The sequence below is a fragment of the Gopherus flavomarginatus genome, chromosome 15 (genome assembly GCF_025201925.1).
Source record: "Gopherus flavomarginatus isolate rGopFla2 chromosome 15, rGopFla2.mat.asm, whole genome shotgun sequence".
In the NCBI taxonomy this organism is placed as follows: Eukaryota; Metazoa; Chordata; order Testudines; family Testudinidae; genus Gopherus; species Gopherus flavomarginatus.
The window spans coordinates 25,449,805-25,468,010 of record NC_066631.1 but is presented as its reverse complement, the minus strand read 5'-3'; the positions used below and the strand labels follow the sequence as shown (position 1 = coordinate 25,468,010).

Genomic DNA, 18,206 nt, shown 5'->3' with positions numbered 1-18,206 from the left:
GCTCTCTCTCTCTCTCATGCAGAACTGCCCAGCCCTGATGGTGACTTACATCTCTACTGGCTGCTATGGTGCCCAAACCAAGCTGCCTGCACTCATCAGCACTGACTTCCACTGTGCCCGGTAGGTGCCTGATCCAGGCCCTGCCCCTGCATCGCCCTTGCCCTGCTCCCATTCCACCCCTTCCCCAAAGTCCCCACCCCCTTCTTGCCCCCATTCCACCCCCTTCCCCAGGTCCCTGCCCCACCTCCTTCCCTCAGGGTGCTGCATCCCTGCTTCTCCCTCTCCCTTCTGGAAGTGTGGGAGGTAGGCAGAGGAGCGGGGATGCAGTGTTCTTGGTGGGGTGAGGGGAGCCTGGCTGCTCGTGGGTGCAGAGCACCCACTAATTTTTCCCTGTGGATGCTCCAGCCCTGGAGCATCCACGGAGTCGGTGCCTATGTCCGCACTGCCAGGGAGGCGGCACATGACCACTCTTGTGGCTTCCCTTTGCTTCCCCCTCAGAAGTTATGGGGAAGCAAAGAAATCTGCGGGGGGAATGAATTCTACGCAAGCGCAGTGACGCAGAATTCCCCCAGGAGGGGGGGCCAAAGACTGAGCGCCGCCCCCAGCTGCCCTGCTCTGGGCAGCTGCTCTGGGCAGGGGGCATGTAACCTTAGCCCTGGGCTGTGGGACTCGGGCTTGCTGAGGCCCAGGGCCAACACCAGCCTTGGTGACCCCATTAAAAGGTTTGAGATCCCTGGCCTGACTGACTAGTGCGCTGCCAGCGTGGAGCGCCCAGGCAGGGAGCCAGGCCGCCACAGCTCCTCGAGCCGTTCCCTGGGCTAGACAGGGGGACAGCACTAGCTACCAGCGAGTGGCGCTCAGGGGAGAGCGGCGGCAGCCCGCCAAGCCCTCACCCTGGCAGAAGGCTAAAGCCCCCTCTCCATGGCCTTTCCAGCCCCGCCCTCCGCGCCCTCCTCCCTCTGAGCCGCTGGCAACCGTTTCCATAGCGACCAAGGCCCGCCGCAAGATGGCGGCCGCGCTGAGGCGCCCTCCGCGGCGTTTTTCGGGCAGCCACTGCCCGCCATGATCACTGCTGTTCTCTGGGCGCTGCTGCTGCTGGGGTCTGAGCGCCCCACGGGGCGGGCCCAGACCCCGGCTTCGCCAGGGAACCCCGGTGGGTGCTGGTGGGGCCCTGGTAACTATTGGGGAGGGGGGTCTAGGTTTGGGAGCGGCCCGGGGCGTCTCCCGCCTGGCTGCCGCCCTCGGGTCTGCGGGGCGCTGTTCAGTTCAAACCCTGGGCAGGCCAGGCCAGGCAGTGGATGAAGCGCAGACACTGTGTGGGAGAGGAGGCCCAGAGGCTATTGGGGGTGGAGAGGGGCAGGCAGTGACCCGTGTGAGAAGTGGGGGAGGGGACACGTTGTGGGGTAGGGTTGCCAGTTTTGGTTGGACTATTCCTAGAGATTTACTCACATTACAATTCATTGAAGATTAATCTTTAATCCCTGGAGACTCCAGGCCAATCCTGGAGGGTTGGCAACCGTAGTGGGGGCAGTGGGAAGGCCCAGAGCCTTGTGAGGGAGGTAGGGGGAGAGTCCAGAGGGCCCCATTTGGGAGGCAGACGATGGAGGGGGGGGGGAAATTGAGGGACCCGAGACCAGTGGGGGAGCTAGGAGGATGGGACAATGGGGAGGGGTCAGAGAGACCACTGAGGAGGCAGGATTAGGACAGTGGGGTGGGGTTACATAGACTCTAGGGCGTGGGGTGTACAGATTGAAGATTAGTCAGACCAATAGGAGAAGCGTAGAGGAGGGAAACTCTTAATTATGGCATGGGGCTTGTAGGGTCAGGTGCTGGACAGGTCAGGGTCTTGTGGCTCATGGGAGAGGCAGTGAGAGTTAACCTATGACTAGTGGGTGTTTATAGATTTTTTGAGATGGATTGTGTGGAGCTATTTGGTCGTAGAGAATGGGGGACAACAAGGAAGGGTCAGAGAAAACCAGAGGTCTCTCTCTTGTTATGGGTGTACTATGGTAATCTGGCTTTCAGAAGTGACTCTTCAGTGTGTGGAAACCAAAGGTGCTAGTGCTGCCTGGAGTATGTTGACATTGGTAAATGTTCCTGGATGCTATAAGTTTATTTTGTAGGAGGAATAACCATATTTTTTTAGGATATCAGAACTTTCTTTTTAGTATTTAAAGGCTGCAGATGAGACTCCATAAAATACAACGTGTGTGTCCAGAAGAGTAAGAGAAATTTAGAAATAGCCCTCCTTTTTTTCTTTGGGCTAAGTTTAAATGACCTGTTGATGCCTTCAGGGAGATTTGAGTAAAAAGAACCAAAAATCTGGTGGGCTACTATTCTTTTGGGCTCTATGAGAAATTGATCTTTGTTTATTTTTAATGGTTTAAATTAAGGTTAGAATGCTAGGAAAAACAATCAAGCCGTGTCCACCTCATTTTGTAATAAATATAAGATTTTGAGGATGTTCTGAATATTAATACCAATTTGTTTTCTTGTTAGTCTTTCAGCCTTCTTTTATCCACATGTCTGGGCCCACAGTCAGTTCATTTTTAGTTGGGAATTCAACAGATGTTGTTTTGGGTGTAAATGTAATTCCTGTGAACACTGAGACAGGTGAGATCACTTAAAATCATTACTTTTAAAAATTACAATCAAACAAGTATTAGTTGAAATCTTAATTTACTTTCTATTCCTAAGATGATTGGAAGGAAAATTATATACTTTGTTTTACAATTGCGCTGACCAAATAAGGCCTTGATCCTACAACCAGCACTGCACAGAGCCCCATTGCCTCCACTGAGGCTTCATGTGGACATGGGAATCTGCCAGTGAGGCAAGGTGAAGGTGATTTAAATCACCAAGCGAAAAGCCTCAATTTAAATAACTGATTTTCATCAACTTTTCCATTTATAGTTCAGTACTTTTCTAAAGAAAGATGTATTCTTAGTGTTTCATATAACCATTAAAAACATGTTGATTTACAACTAAATAGATTCTTTACACTAGATTTGGTACACATTTTTGATTCCTACAAAAGGATACAGTATAACTTTATACATTTATTTAAGCAGCTATGTGGCTTAATATTTTCAGATTCTTAATTGTACATTTTTAGTACATTACAAAATGGTGAATAATATATTGCTTAAAGCTTGACTTTCAAAATTTAGATGGTTTCCCCCTGCTTATTTCCTTATAGAGAAAAGCAGCCTTTAACTCAAAGTTTTTGGCAGAGGCTCATTGATTCAGCATATTTATTTTTTATTTCAATGTTGTAAGAGATTATAAGTCTAGGCCTTAAGATATTTTGTGTGGAATTCAGATTTAATTTTAAAAAGGTTTATTTTTAAAAAGAAAAACGTATTATAATTTAAATAACAAAATTAAAACAAATCCAATTTAAATAGATCTGTGATTTTTATCTATCCTGTCATATGGAGCCAGTTGCAGGATTGGGGTTTAACTTTGCTCCATGGGTAGATGAAAATGACGGAAAGCAGGAAAACAAATTTTGCCTTTTTTTTTTTTTTCTTTTAAATCTAGGAATGTTGCCACTGTTACACTGCAATGGGAGTAACAGATATGGTGAATGGAGTTTGAATGTTTCTCATGGTATGGTATGTAAAATACTGATTCTTCACTCTAAAGGTAGGGAGTAGAAGTTTGGTGTATTAAAAGTTAATGTGAAGCTAATTTAATGATAGTGTAAAGAATACCTATGTTTGATTTCTTGTCTTGATCTCTTGATTATTCTTGGAATAATCATTCTTGTGGACCCTGAAGATCCCATGACATTTTTCATAAGAGTAGCGGTTTAGGTGATTTATCCTATGTCAAAATTCAACTCTATCATGGTGGTTGCCTGCTGCCCTTCCCCCAGAAGTAGATGCACTTGCTATCTGTTTGTAGTTTGTGATGGGGATTGAGATATTTTGAAAGGTATTATATAAGAATAAACGGTGCTATGTAAATGCTAGACTATCACTTTTATTGATTCTTACGAATTCTAGAATTTCTGTGGGATACCATGATTTGCTTTGCTTGTGGTCAGCCAGAAGTGTTTTTCTAAATTGAGGCCTTGATGGACAGCAAAATTAGTCCAATCCACAGCTGTCAGGACTCTGTAAGAAACCAAAAATGAATCCTTTTGCTTGTTTTAGGTTTGTGCATGAGAGTTTTGAGGTAGTATAATTCATTTAAGTGTGAGCAAACATCTGTGTAGATATGTTAATAAATTCTGCATACATTTCACAGCTTTCTTTACCTCCAAATCTCAGTGCAGACCTTTGTCCAATACAAATATGATTTTTGATACAATGATATACAGAGGCTTCAATTTACAATGTCAGTGATGCTTGCCTTGCACAAAGCTGATGCAGGGTATAACTACTGCATTTAAAATAATTTAGTAAATTTAAAAATAGCTGTCAAACTTTAACTGATATTTTTCAGAATGTTTCCAAAGTGACACTAACCTTGATGAGAAACCTGCAGTTGTGTTTGTCTAACGCAAGTGATTGCTGCCTGGAGCCACTTTGCGTTGTTGAGACTCTTCGAGTTTCTGCTTGCCGTGGTTCAACAATGTTGGCAAATCTCCTGATTCAAGCTGAAATATATGTCAACTCTTCCTTTACAGGAAATGTGTCAGGTAAATGTTTAGGTAGTTAAAAAGAAATCAGTATCTTGGCTGGTTCCAGTTTCATTTTTTAATATATGTATGTGTTCCTTGGCACTTCCCAGTGTGCTAACTCTTGTTGCCCCAAACTTTAATGTATTTATAATTTATAGACAAAGGATTAAATCAAACCAAAAAACTGATTAACATCAGTTGCACTAGCCAGCATTTCACCTCGTAGTTTATCTAACGTCTGATTTATTTTAGCAGTTACTTTCCATCTGTTCAGTCTTAATGCAAACAGGATTCTTCTAATCTTTTAGGTTAGACATCTGAGATGTGAAGTTGCCTGTTAGAGGGGAGTTCTTAGTGGGTTTGGTTTTGATGGGTTTGGCCCAAAATGTAAGGTAATTGGAAAACTAGAGATAGGGCAGCAATAAAAGATCCTTGGTACTATTTGTCAGTATTTAAAAAAATAAAATGTATAAAGTAGGAATAACCTTTAACGCCTACTTTCTCTTTTTTCTTTGTTAAAAGAATGTTGTCATATAAATCTGTTAATGAGATTGCAATGAAAATGAAAATGTTAATTGTATGGCCTAACTTTATTTTATATTCCGCTTTTATAGAAAATGCAACAGTCATCCCTAACCAAGTGTTCCAGCCCCTTGGCTCCTGTCCTTGTAACTTGACAGCTGGAATTTGTGATATTCGTTGTTGCTGTGATCTGGTACTGATTACACATTTAATTTTTAAGTTATTCCCTTTAAAATTTTTTGTCACCAGTACTCTTAGTGGACTTTGCTGTATTTCCCTAAAATAACTGAGAAATTATTTATTAAAATATTGTACATTAGTATCAACTGTCTGTCTTTGAAGAGTAAATACATCACTTTAAAACAATATAAATCGGGGACTTCAGTCACTAGAAGTGTCCTAGACACTAAATTTCACTGGAAACACTGTTTCTGTTATTGCCCTCTGTTTTTTAATGGTAGAATTTTAAAAAGGGAAACTTGATATAGTGAAAACACTTAAAAGGCCACACTCCGCTCAAATGTTATGACTCTGCTAAATGTGTTATGGAATACAACACTTGTGTCCGTATTTCCATTTTAATCTTAACTCCTCATTGTGCTAGGAGACACTTCTTAAATAACCCTGATATGTACATCACCTGCCATGAGAGAGCATCCTTGGTAAAGCAGAAAAACAGCCCTGTCATGTTAAACGACTTCCTTTTTTTCATTTCAAGGAATGCACGTCAGATTTGAAGCAGTTGTTCAGTGGATCATGTTTTACTGGAGTGTTTGGTGGGAATATAAACCCACCTTTTGACCAGTTGTGTTCTGTTCAGACAACGAACAGTGCTCCTGACTGGTTTCCCTTCTTGTGTGTACAGTCTTCTCTTAACAATACACCATTTCTTGGCTACTTCTACCATGGCTCTGTGTAAGTTTTAATAAAAAAAAGTCATAGTGAATGTATCAAATAGTTATTATATGCCAAAGAAGTTATGCCACTTGTGTAATGTGAATAATGTTCTTTACAGGAACTATTCAGAACCAACATTTTAAAATATATGCATTATTTAAGTTGTATAGTGAATTGTAACTATGTGTATGGATTTTGAGGTAATATGAAAGAGGGAGATTTGAAAGAGATAATGAGTAATTATTTGCATTGATAGATGATACGCTAATCATTTATTTTTTTAAATTTGTTTGCAGTTCTTCATCTCTAGTTTCTTCATTTAAGATTCCTTTGCAAACTGTTCTAGAAAAACCTTTAAGTGGTTACAAACAAGGAGATCCAATTATGACAACAGAGAATGAATATTTTACAATTCGTCAGGTAATAGCTTCATGTTAGCAGTATTTGGCTTTTGTTTTTTCTTTCTTTTCCTTATTTGTCAGTCTCACTGTCTGTCTGTCTCACTGTATAAGAACAAAGACAGATACAAGCAATTCTGTGACTAGCTGTTTTGAACTGGTGAAATACACTTTTCAGCTAGCACAAAATTCACAATCAATATATACATATCGTCTTTCTACCGTCAATTTTTTCCCATATAAAATTAATATTTTGAATTTAACTTAGAAAAATACACTGTCAAGAAATATAAACAAATTTGGCATAACTTAAAATTTTTAGGGGTTCTTAACATATTTTTGTATTTTTTATATTCCCTGCTCTTTAACTGAAAACTGTTTGTTTTCTGTTACGTCAACTACCCAGTCTTTTTCTAATTTTCTTTACATTTTAGAATTTTCATTTTAGAGGCACTGATTGTAGTTGGTCTACAAATCAGAGTGAAACCTTGAATTATATTGTAATATTATTGAAAGCCATGTTTTAAAATCTGATTCTTTTCATATAAATCATTTGCTCTAACAGCTTGCTTGTTTTGAGATAAGTGCATAGTACAGACACCATGTTTTGAGATAAGGGCATAGTACAGACACCATGTGCAATGAAATAGCTGTGTGCTTTTTAGCTTGAACAGTAGAGCTAGAATAAATTCCATCTTCATATTCTTTTCTGTTGAACTGCATGCAGCGATCCATGGCTGGGCAGTGTGTTGGAAACGCCCCAGTAGCATTCCTTCAGAATTTTGATGTTAAATGTGTTACTAGTCTGGCGGCTTACAAGGAAGGATTGTCTCATAATGTGGTGATAGACAGTGGTACTGGAGGTATGTTGTGTTTGCTTTGACAAAAATGTACTGATATTGATTTAAGAATAGATATAGTGATCTTAAAGTCCTAAGACTGACAGTATGATATCCTGAATTGTTTTTGTTATGATCTAACAACTTCTCCCTTGCAAGGCATTTTAGCCATTCAGCTGTTGACTGATTTGGCTTTTGTAGCAAGCCTCCTGCTGTAGGGTCCCCAGATTCAGGATATGAGACTTTGAGCTTAGGGTATGACTTCCTCAGTGTCCCCTCTCCCACCAAATACAGATTTTGACCCCCCTCCTCCCTTGAGAGCATCCCTTTCATGTATTCATAGTGTTGTAAGAGCTTTTTCCCTCCCAGCCAAGGGCAGATACTATCCTCCCTTTAGAGTTAGCCATAGGTGGCTTCTCTGTAACACTTTGTTCTCCTAGTGTAGAAAGTATTATCTCCTGGGTCTCAGATATAGAGTTACATTACCGCCTGGCCATTGTGCCAGCACGAGGATGACATATCTTAAGTTGTTTGCCAATAAAATTCCCAAGGTAAGACATTCTCTTTACACTGTAAAACACTCCACCCCACCTCACTTCTTGTCACATGTTGCACTTTTCTGTGGGAGTATATTAATCATTTCAATAAGAAAGATCTGATTATAATTAGAAAATAGTGTGTGTCAGTATCATTACTGCTCTTCTGGAATTGTGTATTTGTACAACTAATGGCTTAAAGTGTTTGGGCCTAATTCAGTCTTCCTGTTGTGCTTGTGTATCTGAGGGCATTGCTTGGGTCCGTTATGTTGCTCTGGATCTTAGTAGAGCAACTCAGCAAAAATAGCTTATTTTGTAGTCATGTAAAGCATGCTCTTTCAGAGGAACCTGTTGTGGTGTAACGACTGTATAGTCTTTTACTGAGAGCTGCTGGTTTATTTTCTAACTCATTTTTTATAGTTTAATAAATCCTCTACTTTGGATGAGGAAACAGTATGAGGCTATGTCTCACTTGCTAGTTAGACCAGCTGCATTTACTGTTTTTTCTTGTCAGACACCATCCAACAAAATGTGATCTATGGGAATGTAACTGATGTACATAACTTCATCACTGAACCAGGTATGTTTTCTGTACTCATGTTATTCTTACCATCCTTAAAGAGACAAGGAGTTGATGATTAAGTTAAGATGTTGAAAGAAATCTTTGCAATTACCTGAAACTTTAAAAAACAAAACAAAAAAACTTTTGTGTTATGCAAATTGAAAAATCTTAGTCTTATCCATCTCCCTTTGAAATCTATGTAAAGAAGTCTATTGACTTTAGTGGGAGTTGGATCAGACCTCTAGTCCTTATACATCTTAGCCAATAGCAAAAGTAATTTTATAGAACAAAAAATGAACAGTTGTAATGGAGTTAAGATGTAAGGATCCATTTGGCCAAATTTAAAGTTTACACTCAAGTATAATAGTTGAGCCCCATCCACATACAGATGTAAGGAGGTCTTTCAAAGTACCAATCTTTTCTCATTAAATGCATCTTACAGCCAGTTGATCTACACTTTCATGTAGAAGATCTCCAGGCTAGAAGAGTGCATCATGGATGCTCAGCACTGGTATGGTATCATAGTAACTAAACACTAAAACGGAGGTGTTTTTGTTTTTCAAAAAAAGTTAGAATGAAGGCTGTTATGCCCAAGATTTTGTTAAAGATAGATTTTCTATAAAATGCAATTTTTTAAAAAAAGCTTCCTTAAGGCATAATAACCTCTTTCATTAATATGGTTTCCATCATTTGAACTCTTCTTTTCTTTGCAGAAGACATTCAGAATACTGAAGTTTTATGTATAAATGTGACCTTTGCAGAATATTACATGTTCATATGGAAAGGCAAGACAATAGAGGAAATAAATGTCACAGTCCTCATTGGAAAATTATGTGATGGAGGTACTGTAATGCATCTCTACAAAATTGCTTATTCAGAAATAGTTTTTTTCTTGCAGCATACAAGTTTTGTGAAAAATACTTTTAATCAAACATCAGAAGACAATGCAGTTTGAAATAGAATTTTCCATTGGGCTAAGAAGAGCCAGGTGGTGTCTGGTTCGTATATTATTTATTTTAGGGTAATTATTTCTTAATCAACGATTGGAAGTTGATATTCAATGTACTGTTTACACACAAAAAGGTGTGTCAGTGGCCTGCATTGCTGGATTTGAGAAGCTTCACAAAAGGTGTTAATCATCTTCTGAAATCATATATGAGCATGCACAATCCAAGAGTGTGGGTCTAAATGGCAGCTGCTGGTTGATGTGTATATGTCAGTTAAAAAGACTTTTTTGACTGTGAGGGTGGCGGGGAAGGAGTTCAATTTTTGATGCATTGCTTTTTTAAGTAACAAAAGTATTGCAATGGACTACTTTTTTTGCTAAGAAATTATTTACTTTTTCTTCTTTTAATAGAAATACTGACACAGAGATTTTCAGTAAACTTTGTAAGCTTCAATAGTACTAATACAACAGAACTATCTGGAAATCCAGGTAATACTACTCTGTTTTACTTTAGCTTCTAGTGGCTGATGGTGGGGAGGGGGGAAGGGGGAATCTTTTTTTTATTGATAGCCATAACCAGTTATGCCCAATTCTATTTACTGGATCCCCCTCATTGTTGTCCTAATATTGATCCTCACAGCCTCCCTGTTTTCTACCCTGTCACTGATAATATTGATAATGCTGAAAAGTATCATCAGATATTGTGGAACTAAAATATTAGGGTCTGATTCTGAAAACACTACCAGGTATAGTGCTTGCTACAATGAGTATTCCCATTGAAATGATGCATTAGCAGTTTTCATCCTAATGCTCCCTTGAATGTTGAATTAGAATCTTGTTCTGTGGCGGCATAGGAGGATAGAAGAGAAGAGGCTTTCTTTGCCCTCTTTCCTCTCTTCCATAGTGCAGCCAGCTAACACAAGGAAGAATTTGGCTCTTACTGTTTTCTGAAAGTCATTAATACTCTGTTTGAAGTTCACCATTCTTGCTGTAATGAAAAGTTCTGTTTAGATGTGAAACTGAGTACCTAATCAGTCAATTAAGGTTCCACAGAACTGTAGGAGACAGTACTTCTAGCAGAATGAGAAGGCTTCATGATTATACTACTCGGCACTTTTAGAAAGCATTTTACAAACACTAACTAATCCTCACAACAGTCTGATGAGAGAGTAATTGAGACTAACAATAATATCTAGCTCTTATACAGTGCTTTTCAGCAGTAGATCTCAAAGCGCTTTACAAAGGAGGTCTGTATCATTATCCTTAAGGTCACAGAGTAGCCAAGGAGCCAAGATTAGAATCCAGTAGTTCCTAGCCTTCATTTCTGAACTCCGTTCACTAGACTATGGCACCTTTTAAGAACTTGGGGAGTTTTATGTATTATAAAATGTTTGTCAATGCTGATTAATTCTTATAAAACTTTCACAGTTTCTCTTTGTGTTTAGGTTACCAAGTTGGCAAACCTGTTAGAGCGGTAAATATTTCTTCTGATACTATTACCACTCTAAAACTTTGGCAGCCAGGTACTACCTTTTGATATGCTGTTTTAATCACAACTGCAATATAAACCAAAAATACTCTAACTTTATTATGTTTTGCTTCATCTTTTTGGATGTTGGCCTTCCCAGACTGCTCTGAGTTGGTAATCTAATGTTTCTTGGAATTTAAATAAATTTATAATAGAAACTCCAAATACAATGAAATATACAAGTATAAATCAGATTTTCCTGTATCATAATTATATTTTGTATATAATGCTCTCTTGAATAAAAGACCACTACTGAAATACTGGAAAAATGTACTAACAGGTAATATGAAGTATTGTCATTTATATGGAAGTGCAAGACATAAGCAATAAAACAGAATTGAAGAATCTGTGATTTTTAAGATGCTACAAATGAAAATGGATGGACGCTTAAGATAAATAGAATTTTAGCAGTACTGTATTTGAGCTAAACTGTTTTAGCATTCTAAATCAAAGTAGCTTTCTACAAATTTGCTAGCTAGAGACTGAAAAGTTGATATGAGAAACACAAATGGATGTTTTCATTTTGTAGCTGGCAATGGTTTGTGTACATCAGCAACTTTCACACCAGTTCTGTTTGGATTAAATTCTTTATCTGGATGCATTTTAGAAGTGAATATTAATGAAGATTGCGGTCAGTTAAGGTGAGGTATATGTGGGTTGTCCTGTCCCGTGTCGTCGCACCCCCACCCGACCTATTCATTTGTGGCTTTAAATATTTATAGAACTCTTATCTGAGTATTCAAAATAAGAAACCGATACACTTTAACTAAACTTGATATTATTATAGTGGTGGGGTTTTGTTTTGTCTTACTATAGTCCATGGTGCAAAACAGTTCCCATACAAGCCTCTTATATCCATACGTTCATATTTTTCTAATTACCGGTATGTAACTTTGGGCGAGGGGAGGGATAGCTTAGTGGTTTGAGCATTGGCCTGCTAAATGCAAGGTTGTGAGTTCAGTCCTTGAGGGGGCCATTTAGGGAACTGGAGTAAAGATCTGTCTGGGGGATTGGTCCTGGTTTGAGAAGAGGGTTGGACTAGATGACCTCCTGAGGTCCCTTCCAACCCTGATACTCTATGATTCTATGAAAATGGCTATTTTTAGTGCCTTTTTAAAGGAGATTTTTTAGTAGTTTCAGCAAAATCTTTAAAGTTGTTTTGGAGTTGGGAGAATGTCAATAAAATGAATTTTCTCCATTTAAAAAAAAAAGACCTATTTTTTTTTCCCCCCTGGAATAACTCAAATAGCTGAAATTTGTTTTTTGTTAAGTGCCTGCACTGAGAATTTTAAAACTTCAAACTACGAATAAATATCTCTTGTTAAAAATCCCCGTGGGGCCCCATTTCTATAATCTCTGAGGACTCCACAATCTTGAATGTATTTATCCTCACAACACTGTTTGGAGTTAAGGCAATGCTTTTATCCCCATTTTACCAATGGGAAATGGAAGCACACAGGAAATCTGCGAGAGAGTTAGGAGTCAAACCTAGGTCTCCAAAGTCCCACATTAATGTTCAAAGCACTGGACTAGCCTTCCTCTCTAGTGATGGGTACTTAATTACCACAAATGCTGGATACCCTTGTTTTACATCTCATTCAGAAAATGGCCCCTCCAGTAGTATAGCAACTTATTGCATCATACCTGGGCATGGAGTTTACTGGTTCAAAAGAAAGTGTCACCTTCCTGAGTCATCCACATCAATTCCAGCAGCACTTGGATTTTCATATTGGATCTCCTGTACAAGTACTGACAAGATCTAATAAAATCACAGCTCAGAATGCTGTAGATATAGGTTTATTTGTAATGTATTACAACATGAGTGTTTTGCAGGGAGGATGTAACTGATAGATTTAATTCATTAATACAAGCTACTCATGTTGGGAAGAGAGGCAACTCAAGTTACAGTGATCTAAATGACTTGGTGGAAATAATACGTAAGTCAAAGCTTCATCTGTTATCTGTATCTTAGATTTATATATATTTTAGTTTTACTTTAAAATATTCTAATCATATTGTAGTTTCTCTTATAAAATCATAGTAAAGGTAGGTGTATGGTAACTATTTTAATTTCAAGTGATGCGAAATCCTCTTTTTCTGTGTACATGCAATGCCATCCTCCCCACATTAAATATAAATACTGATACTATGAAAAAAAATTGACAATGAAGAAATAAAAAATGTCAATTTGTGTCATGTACAGATTGGTAAAATTTTCCTTTTACTGCCAATTTCAGCATTTCATGTGGAACATCTCTTTTAGGATGAAAAGGCATTTTTGTTATATTCCTATGCAATATTTAGTAGTATCTCACTGCATTGTGATAATGTTTAAAATGTGTTTAATATTTTTTTTTCAAATCTAAGTAACTCAGTTTTCCTGAATAGGTTTAGATCCACCTAATCCTAGTGCAAATGCAAGTGTTGGAAATTTGAATGGCATCTGCTCAGATATTCCTGCTAACCTTAATATTCACATCATCACTGCTGATGTGGGTGCAGTAGAAGGGATTGCACAGGAAGAGATACTCGGTGTACAGATCAGGTACATCAGAATCATGGTGGTTGTTATATTTCATTAATATTGTGTTCAAGTATAGTTGGACACTGTTGGGTAAATGAGACCAAAAATATGTAGATTAAAAAAAAAATTGCTTACAGGTTTTTCATGATTATCTAGGGTTTTGTTTGGGTTTCCTCTTCTCCACAGTGTTTGCAACCCAAATCCAAATGCTCTAGTACATAATCAGTTTTGCTTTCTGGTTAGCTTGTTTTCATTTCCAAGGTGAAATGTGCAAAAAGTAAATTATTGGTGAAAGATAAAATAGACTTATTAAAACTGAAACAATTAAAAAAAAAAGTCTCCTCCAGTGTTGCTAGCAACAGCAGTAAGGAAATGTATTACTTTAAAATATTATTTTAACCTGACAGTCTTTTTTAATTAGCAGCCATGTTTCTCTCTGCTTGTAAATAACTTTACTTGTGTAACATCACTTGATACACATTTGTAGCCTGATAAGTGGAAAAACTCTGAAAGAAAATAACCAAAACTCATAAGTTTCAAATATCAAAAGCTCATGTTAGCAGTAAGTTTTATACATTCCATCTCATTAGATGAAGATAATATAAATCTTCATAGGTAAAATTTTCTATTGTATGTATGCCAAAGTTGTGTCAGCAAAAATAAAAATAAAAAAATTTACTCACTGTCCATGCAAAATGAGCATTTGTTTGGACTGGCAAATGTGCATTGTTGCTTAGGGATCCTACCTAACTGCTATTCTGAGTACTGGTCATAGCTCTGATACTGACTGGCTGAGTTACCGAGGGCAAGCCATTTAACTTCTCTGCAATTCAGTTTACTGCTAGGTGACATTGGCATGATACTTACCTGAATCACAGTGTGATGTGAGGCTTCCATCAATATTTATTAAATACTTTGTTAGCTATGATGAAAAGACAATATAAACATGAAAAGCATTTGTATTAAACTCAGTGTATTGAAATTTTAATTAGGATCAAGGAGAATGATATTGCCTAGCTCTGATTAAAATAGAGAATAATTAATAAAATTATGAAAGTGCAGTGCAAGAATACAGCTATAGATACACTGTAAACATTATTAAAAACCCTATATAAGATACTGTCAAAGAGTATATTTGATATTTCCCATATAAATTACACTGACTGTATGTTAATTTTCTTTCAGTTTTTCAACAGTGATATGGCAATTCCAGTGTGGAATTATCTGTGAAAATAAGTCCAGTTCTCTTCCTATCACTGCTTCAGTCCAGTTTATTAAAGTACCAGCTCAACCACCCATTCCAATGACAAGGTAACTTTTTATAGAAATCAGATATCTAACATTGACTATGAAGAAATACCAAATTAAAATAGCAATAATAAAATAGTAAATTTGGTTTGCCAGAAAATAGTCATTAGGTTTCAGGCCTGGTTAGACTGCACTGAATCATAGCTGTTTTATCAGTTAAGTGTCAGCTTCTGTGAAGTGCCTTAAATCCCACTAAATCAGTAGAATCTCAATGGGAGTTGAAGAGTACTCAGCATGTAGGGCCTCATCCTGCAACGTTTACTCATGTGACAAGTCCCTCAGTAGAATTATTTGTGTGAGATTCTCTCAAATGGATAATGGGTGCTGGATCAGCCCCTAAACTGACAATTGCTTTGTAGATACAGTCAAACAATTATGTTATTTCTAAAGCATAGTGTTTGTTCTCTTGCTACTAGAACCATAGAATTATATATGGAAAGGTCTGTTAGGTCAGTCACAGCAAGTCAAGCTTGTTTCTTACAGTAAACTGTGTATTGCTTTGTCCAGTCTAGTTTTAAGTTTCTTAAGAGATGAGACTTTTTCAGGAAACTATGTTATGGACTAAAAATTCTACTATAATTTTTTTCCCATTATATTCAACCTAAATTTTCCTGTCTCTTTCATCCCAGTTCTTCTGGTTTAAAACCTTAGTACTACCCCCAAAAGAATCCTCTTTGTTGGTGTAAATCTGTGCTCATCACAAGAAGGAACATTCCCTTAAATCATCCCATGGCTAAAAATGAGAGATATTGATTAGAAAGGAAGTCTTCAGGTTTCATGCTCCTGTTTTAATTGATCTTTCATGAAAAAATAATTTCATGAAGAAACAGCTGCAAGATTATTTAATCCAAACAGCTTTCTAATTTGTTTTTCCCTTTATTTGCACTGGTGCCTGGTTGTACCATAGTTGCAATTTAAGGTTTTTTTAAACTTGTGCTTGTAGATTTCAGATTAACTATACAGAATATGACTGCAATCGAAATGAAGTTTGCTGGCCACAACTCTTTTATCCATTGACATGGTATTACACAGGTAAAAAAGTAGTGTGTGTGGAGTATAATGTATTATCAGGATTTCTTCAAATATTAAAAAAAATCAGTAAAATTACATGATGCTTTGTAATAGGGAAGTGAAGTTCTCCTGTCTTTTGGAAATTGCAAGCTGTAAAGTATGTTTGTTAAATTGTTCTTTACTGTCCATGATTGGATTTATATTGCATCTTGGCAGATAAATAGGGAAAAAATGAATAGTTACCAGACTCAGTACTATGTCAGTTCACTTGGGATTTTATTGCTATTTTTTAAATGTTGTTTTAGGGAGAGTAAGGTTCCTTTTCTAGCCCCTTTCAAAGCTCTCTATCCCCCTGTGGCGGGTTGATGACTCACCAGCACAGCGCCTTCTGCTGATTGTCCTAGGAATTAACTCTTGCAGCCCTGAGCACCCTCTGCAGGCCAGTGTCTTGCCTGCCACTGGCCCCTCATGTTCCTCTTGGACCTTGGTGCCCCTTTATCTTGGGGTGCTGCCCCCTGGCAGTGCCCCACACTCTGGGTCTCCCCTCCCAGGGGAACCTCACCCTCTATCCCTACTTTGCCTGAGTGGCTACCACCAGTCTCCATTTAGCCCCGCTCACTGGGGCAGATGGCAGTCTGTAAACTACTAATCATTGGCAAGGGGGGTTGGATCAGCTGTCTCTGCCTATTCCTTGGCTGCCCTTTTGAACCCTAGTACCCTTTTGTGGGCCCTTAACTCGGCCTGCAGCCTGGGGATCCCTAACTCCCTCTGCTCTTCCCCAGCATGATCCACCCTAGGTACCCTCCTCAGCTTCCCAGGCATCCAGGTCGTTCTCTCTCTAGAGAGCTAGAGAGAGTGTGTTTCTTAGTCTGTGGCCCTCAGCCGTCTTACAGGGCCAGCTGTGGCCTGGTTGGGACATGGCCCCACCTGTGGTTGCTTCCTCCAGTCAGCCTCGCATTTCTCCACCATAGTCCTCTCCAGGGCTGCTTTAACCCCCTCAAGGCAGGAGCGGGGTGACTACCCAGCTACATCCCCATTCTGTTTACTTTTCTTTCTGGCCAACCTACTTTATAAAAAGAATGCATGGCTTGCGCTATAATACTGGCCTGTTAGTCTGTCAAGCTCTGTATTCTGCCTTTGCCTGTAGCATTTGGCATCTTTCAGCTAATTGAGTTAGGAACTCCTGTGTTCCAATCCAGGCTTTGCCATTTTGGTAGATCAGTTAACTTTTCAGTTTTTCCACTTGTAAAAGATGAGTATGATCTGCTTAATAGGGGGTTGTGAGGATTAAATAGCTGATGTTTGTAAAGCACACTAAGGCACTGCTCCTGCAATGAGAACTGCAAGGGTACAGAGGACTGCCCCTACTGTTCTCAGCACGAGATTGAGGCCTCAAGTTGTTTTGTACTACATTATTTTGTTCAGGTCCATGTTCAGTTGTAGTCTGTAGCTTTTTATCTTTAGCTAATTTTTAATTCAGTATAAAAATAAAACTTTAGGGCCAGGCTATAATAAATCCTTATATTTATTTAGATTTTTTTTTTCTTTCAGGAGAACCATACTCTCAGCGTCTTGCCAAAGGCTTGATACTGGCATTTTTCTTTCTACTCGCAGCTGTTCTGAGTAATCCTTGGAGCAGAATCCTTAAAGTGTGAAATAATACTACAGTTTAAAATTTGAGAGTATAAAGAGAACCATTTTACTAATGTGTTTTTTTACACTTTTGTATTCAACCAATGTTTCAATAAGTAGTATTTTTATTATAAATCTTGTGAAAAAAGTAATTTTTGGATTTTGTATATTTTTATATAAATACTCAGATGTAAAATTAATGTCTGTTCTATAAAGAAAATGGTTGCATTAGTTTTTTTAAAAACGATAATCTGTTAATTAAGGGCTAGATTCTGTAAATGGATCTGCCAGAGTGCATTCCTGTGATATTGATTTAGGAGGTACACTGCATGGGTGCAGAAATGTGCCTGGGTGGAATTATACTTAAACTGTAAGACGTTTGAGTATTTACCGATTAAAGATAAAAACTTCAGTTAATGATTAATTCAAGTACACAACTAGTGTTCTCTAAGCAATTTAAGATTGAGCTTTACAGTTAATTTAGTTTTTCCAGTTTGCTGGATCACTCTGGAAATAAATCATTTGAAATAGTAGCAATAATCCCAATGGAGTTGGTTTCCCATTTTAAAAAGCATCATCTAAAAAGTTGCTATAAATGCCTTATCAGATTTACAGTAGTAGTCACTGTGTTTATTTCCCTTTGTGATGCTAATTGTTGTTTAAAAATATATCTGCAAAGGAAAACCATTTCTCCTTCTGTACATGTTAACAAGAATTATTTAAAAAAAAAAAAGAATTGGCTGTTTTTTTATTTTCTTAAGATCAAGTCTTGTTTTTCTTGCTTTTGCTGGATGATGCTGTGTATAACCAGTGTGGGAATGTGATGTTCTCAACTTGCCTGGGACTGAGAGTCACCTTTTACCCCATTGCCTC

At 38.2% G+C, this 18,206-nt stretch overlaps 1 protein-coding gene across 4 annotated transcripts; it reads left to right on the top strand.

The window, feature by feature from the left end:
* Positions 1 to 1,000: 1,000 nt before the first annotated feature.
* TCTN2 (tectonic family member 2) lies at positions 1,001 to 18,069 on the top strand. 4 transcript variants are annotated; one of them, XM_050923511.1, is made up of 18 exons: positions 1,001 to 1,153; positions 2,500 to 2,613; positions 3,544 to 3,617; positions 4,453 to 4,648; positions 5,245 to 5,345; positions 5,871 to 6,067; positions 6,346 to 6,469; positions 7,175 to 7,310; positions 8,337 to 8,402; positions 9,098 to 9,226; positions 9,742 to 9,819; positions 10,776 to 10,853; positions 11,388 to 11,499; positions 12,692 to 12,795; positions 13,247 to 13,403; positions 14,568 to 14,693; positions 15,634 to 15,722; positions 17,253 to 18,069. In XM_050923511.1, the coding sequence occupies exons 1-18, from the start codon at positions 1,063 to 1,065 to the stop codon at positions 17,354 to 17,356; spliced, it is 2,076 nt and encodes a 691-aa protein (XP_050779468.1). In that variant the 5' UTR covers positions 1,001 to 1,062; the 3' UTR covers positions 17,357 to 18,069. The 4 variants fall into 4 exon arrangements, with proteins under 4 accessions (XP_050779468.1, XP_050779469.1, XP_050779470.1 ...); XM_050923512.1 differs by lacking the exon at positions 15,634 to 15,722; XM_050923513.1 differs by lacking the exon at positions 1,001 to 1,153 and having other exon boundaries at positions 2,519 to 2,613; positions 3,544 to 3,612.
* The last annotated feature ends 137 nt before the right edge of the window (positions 18,070 to 18,206 follow it).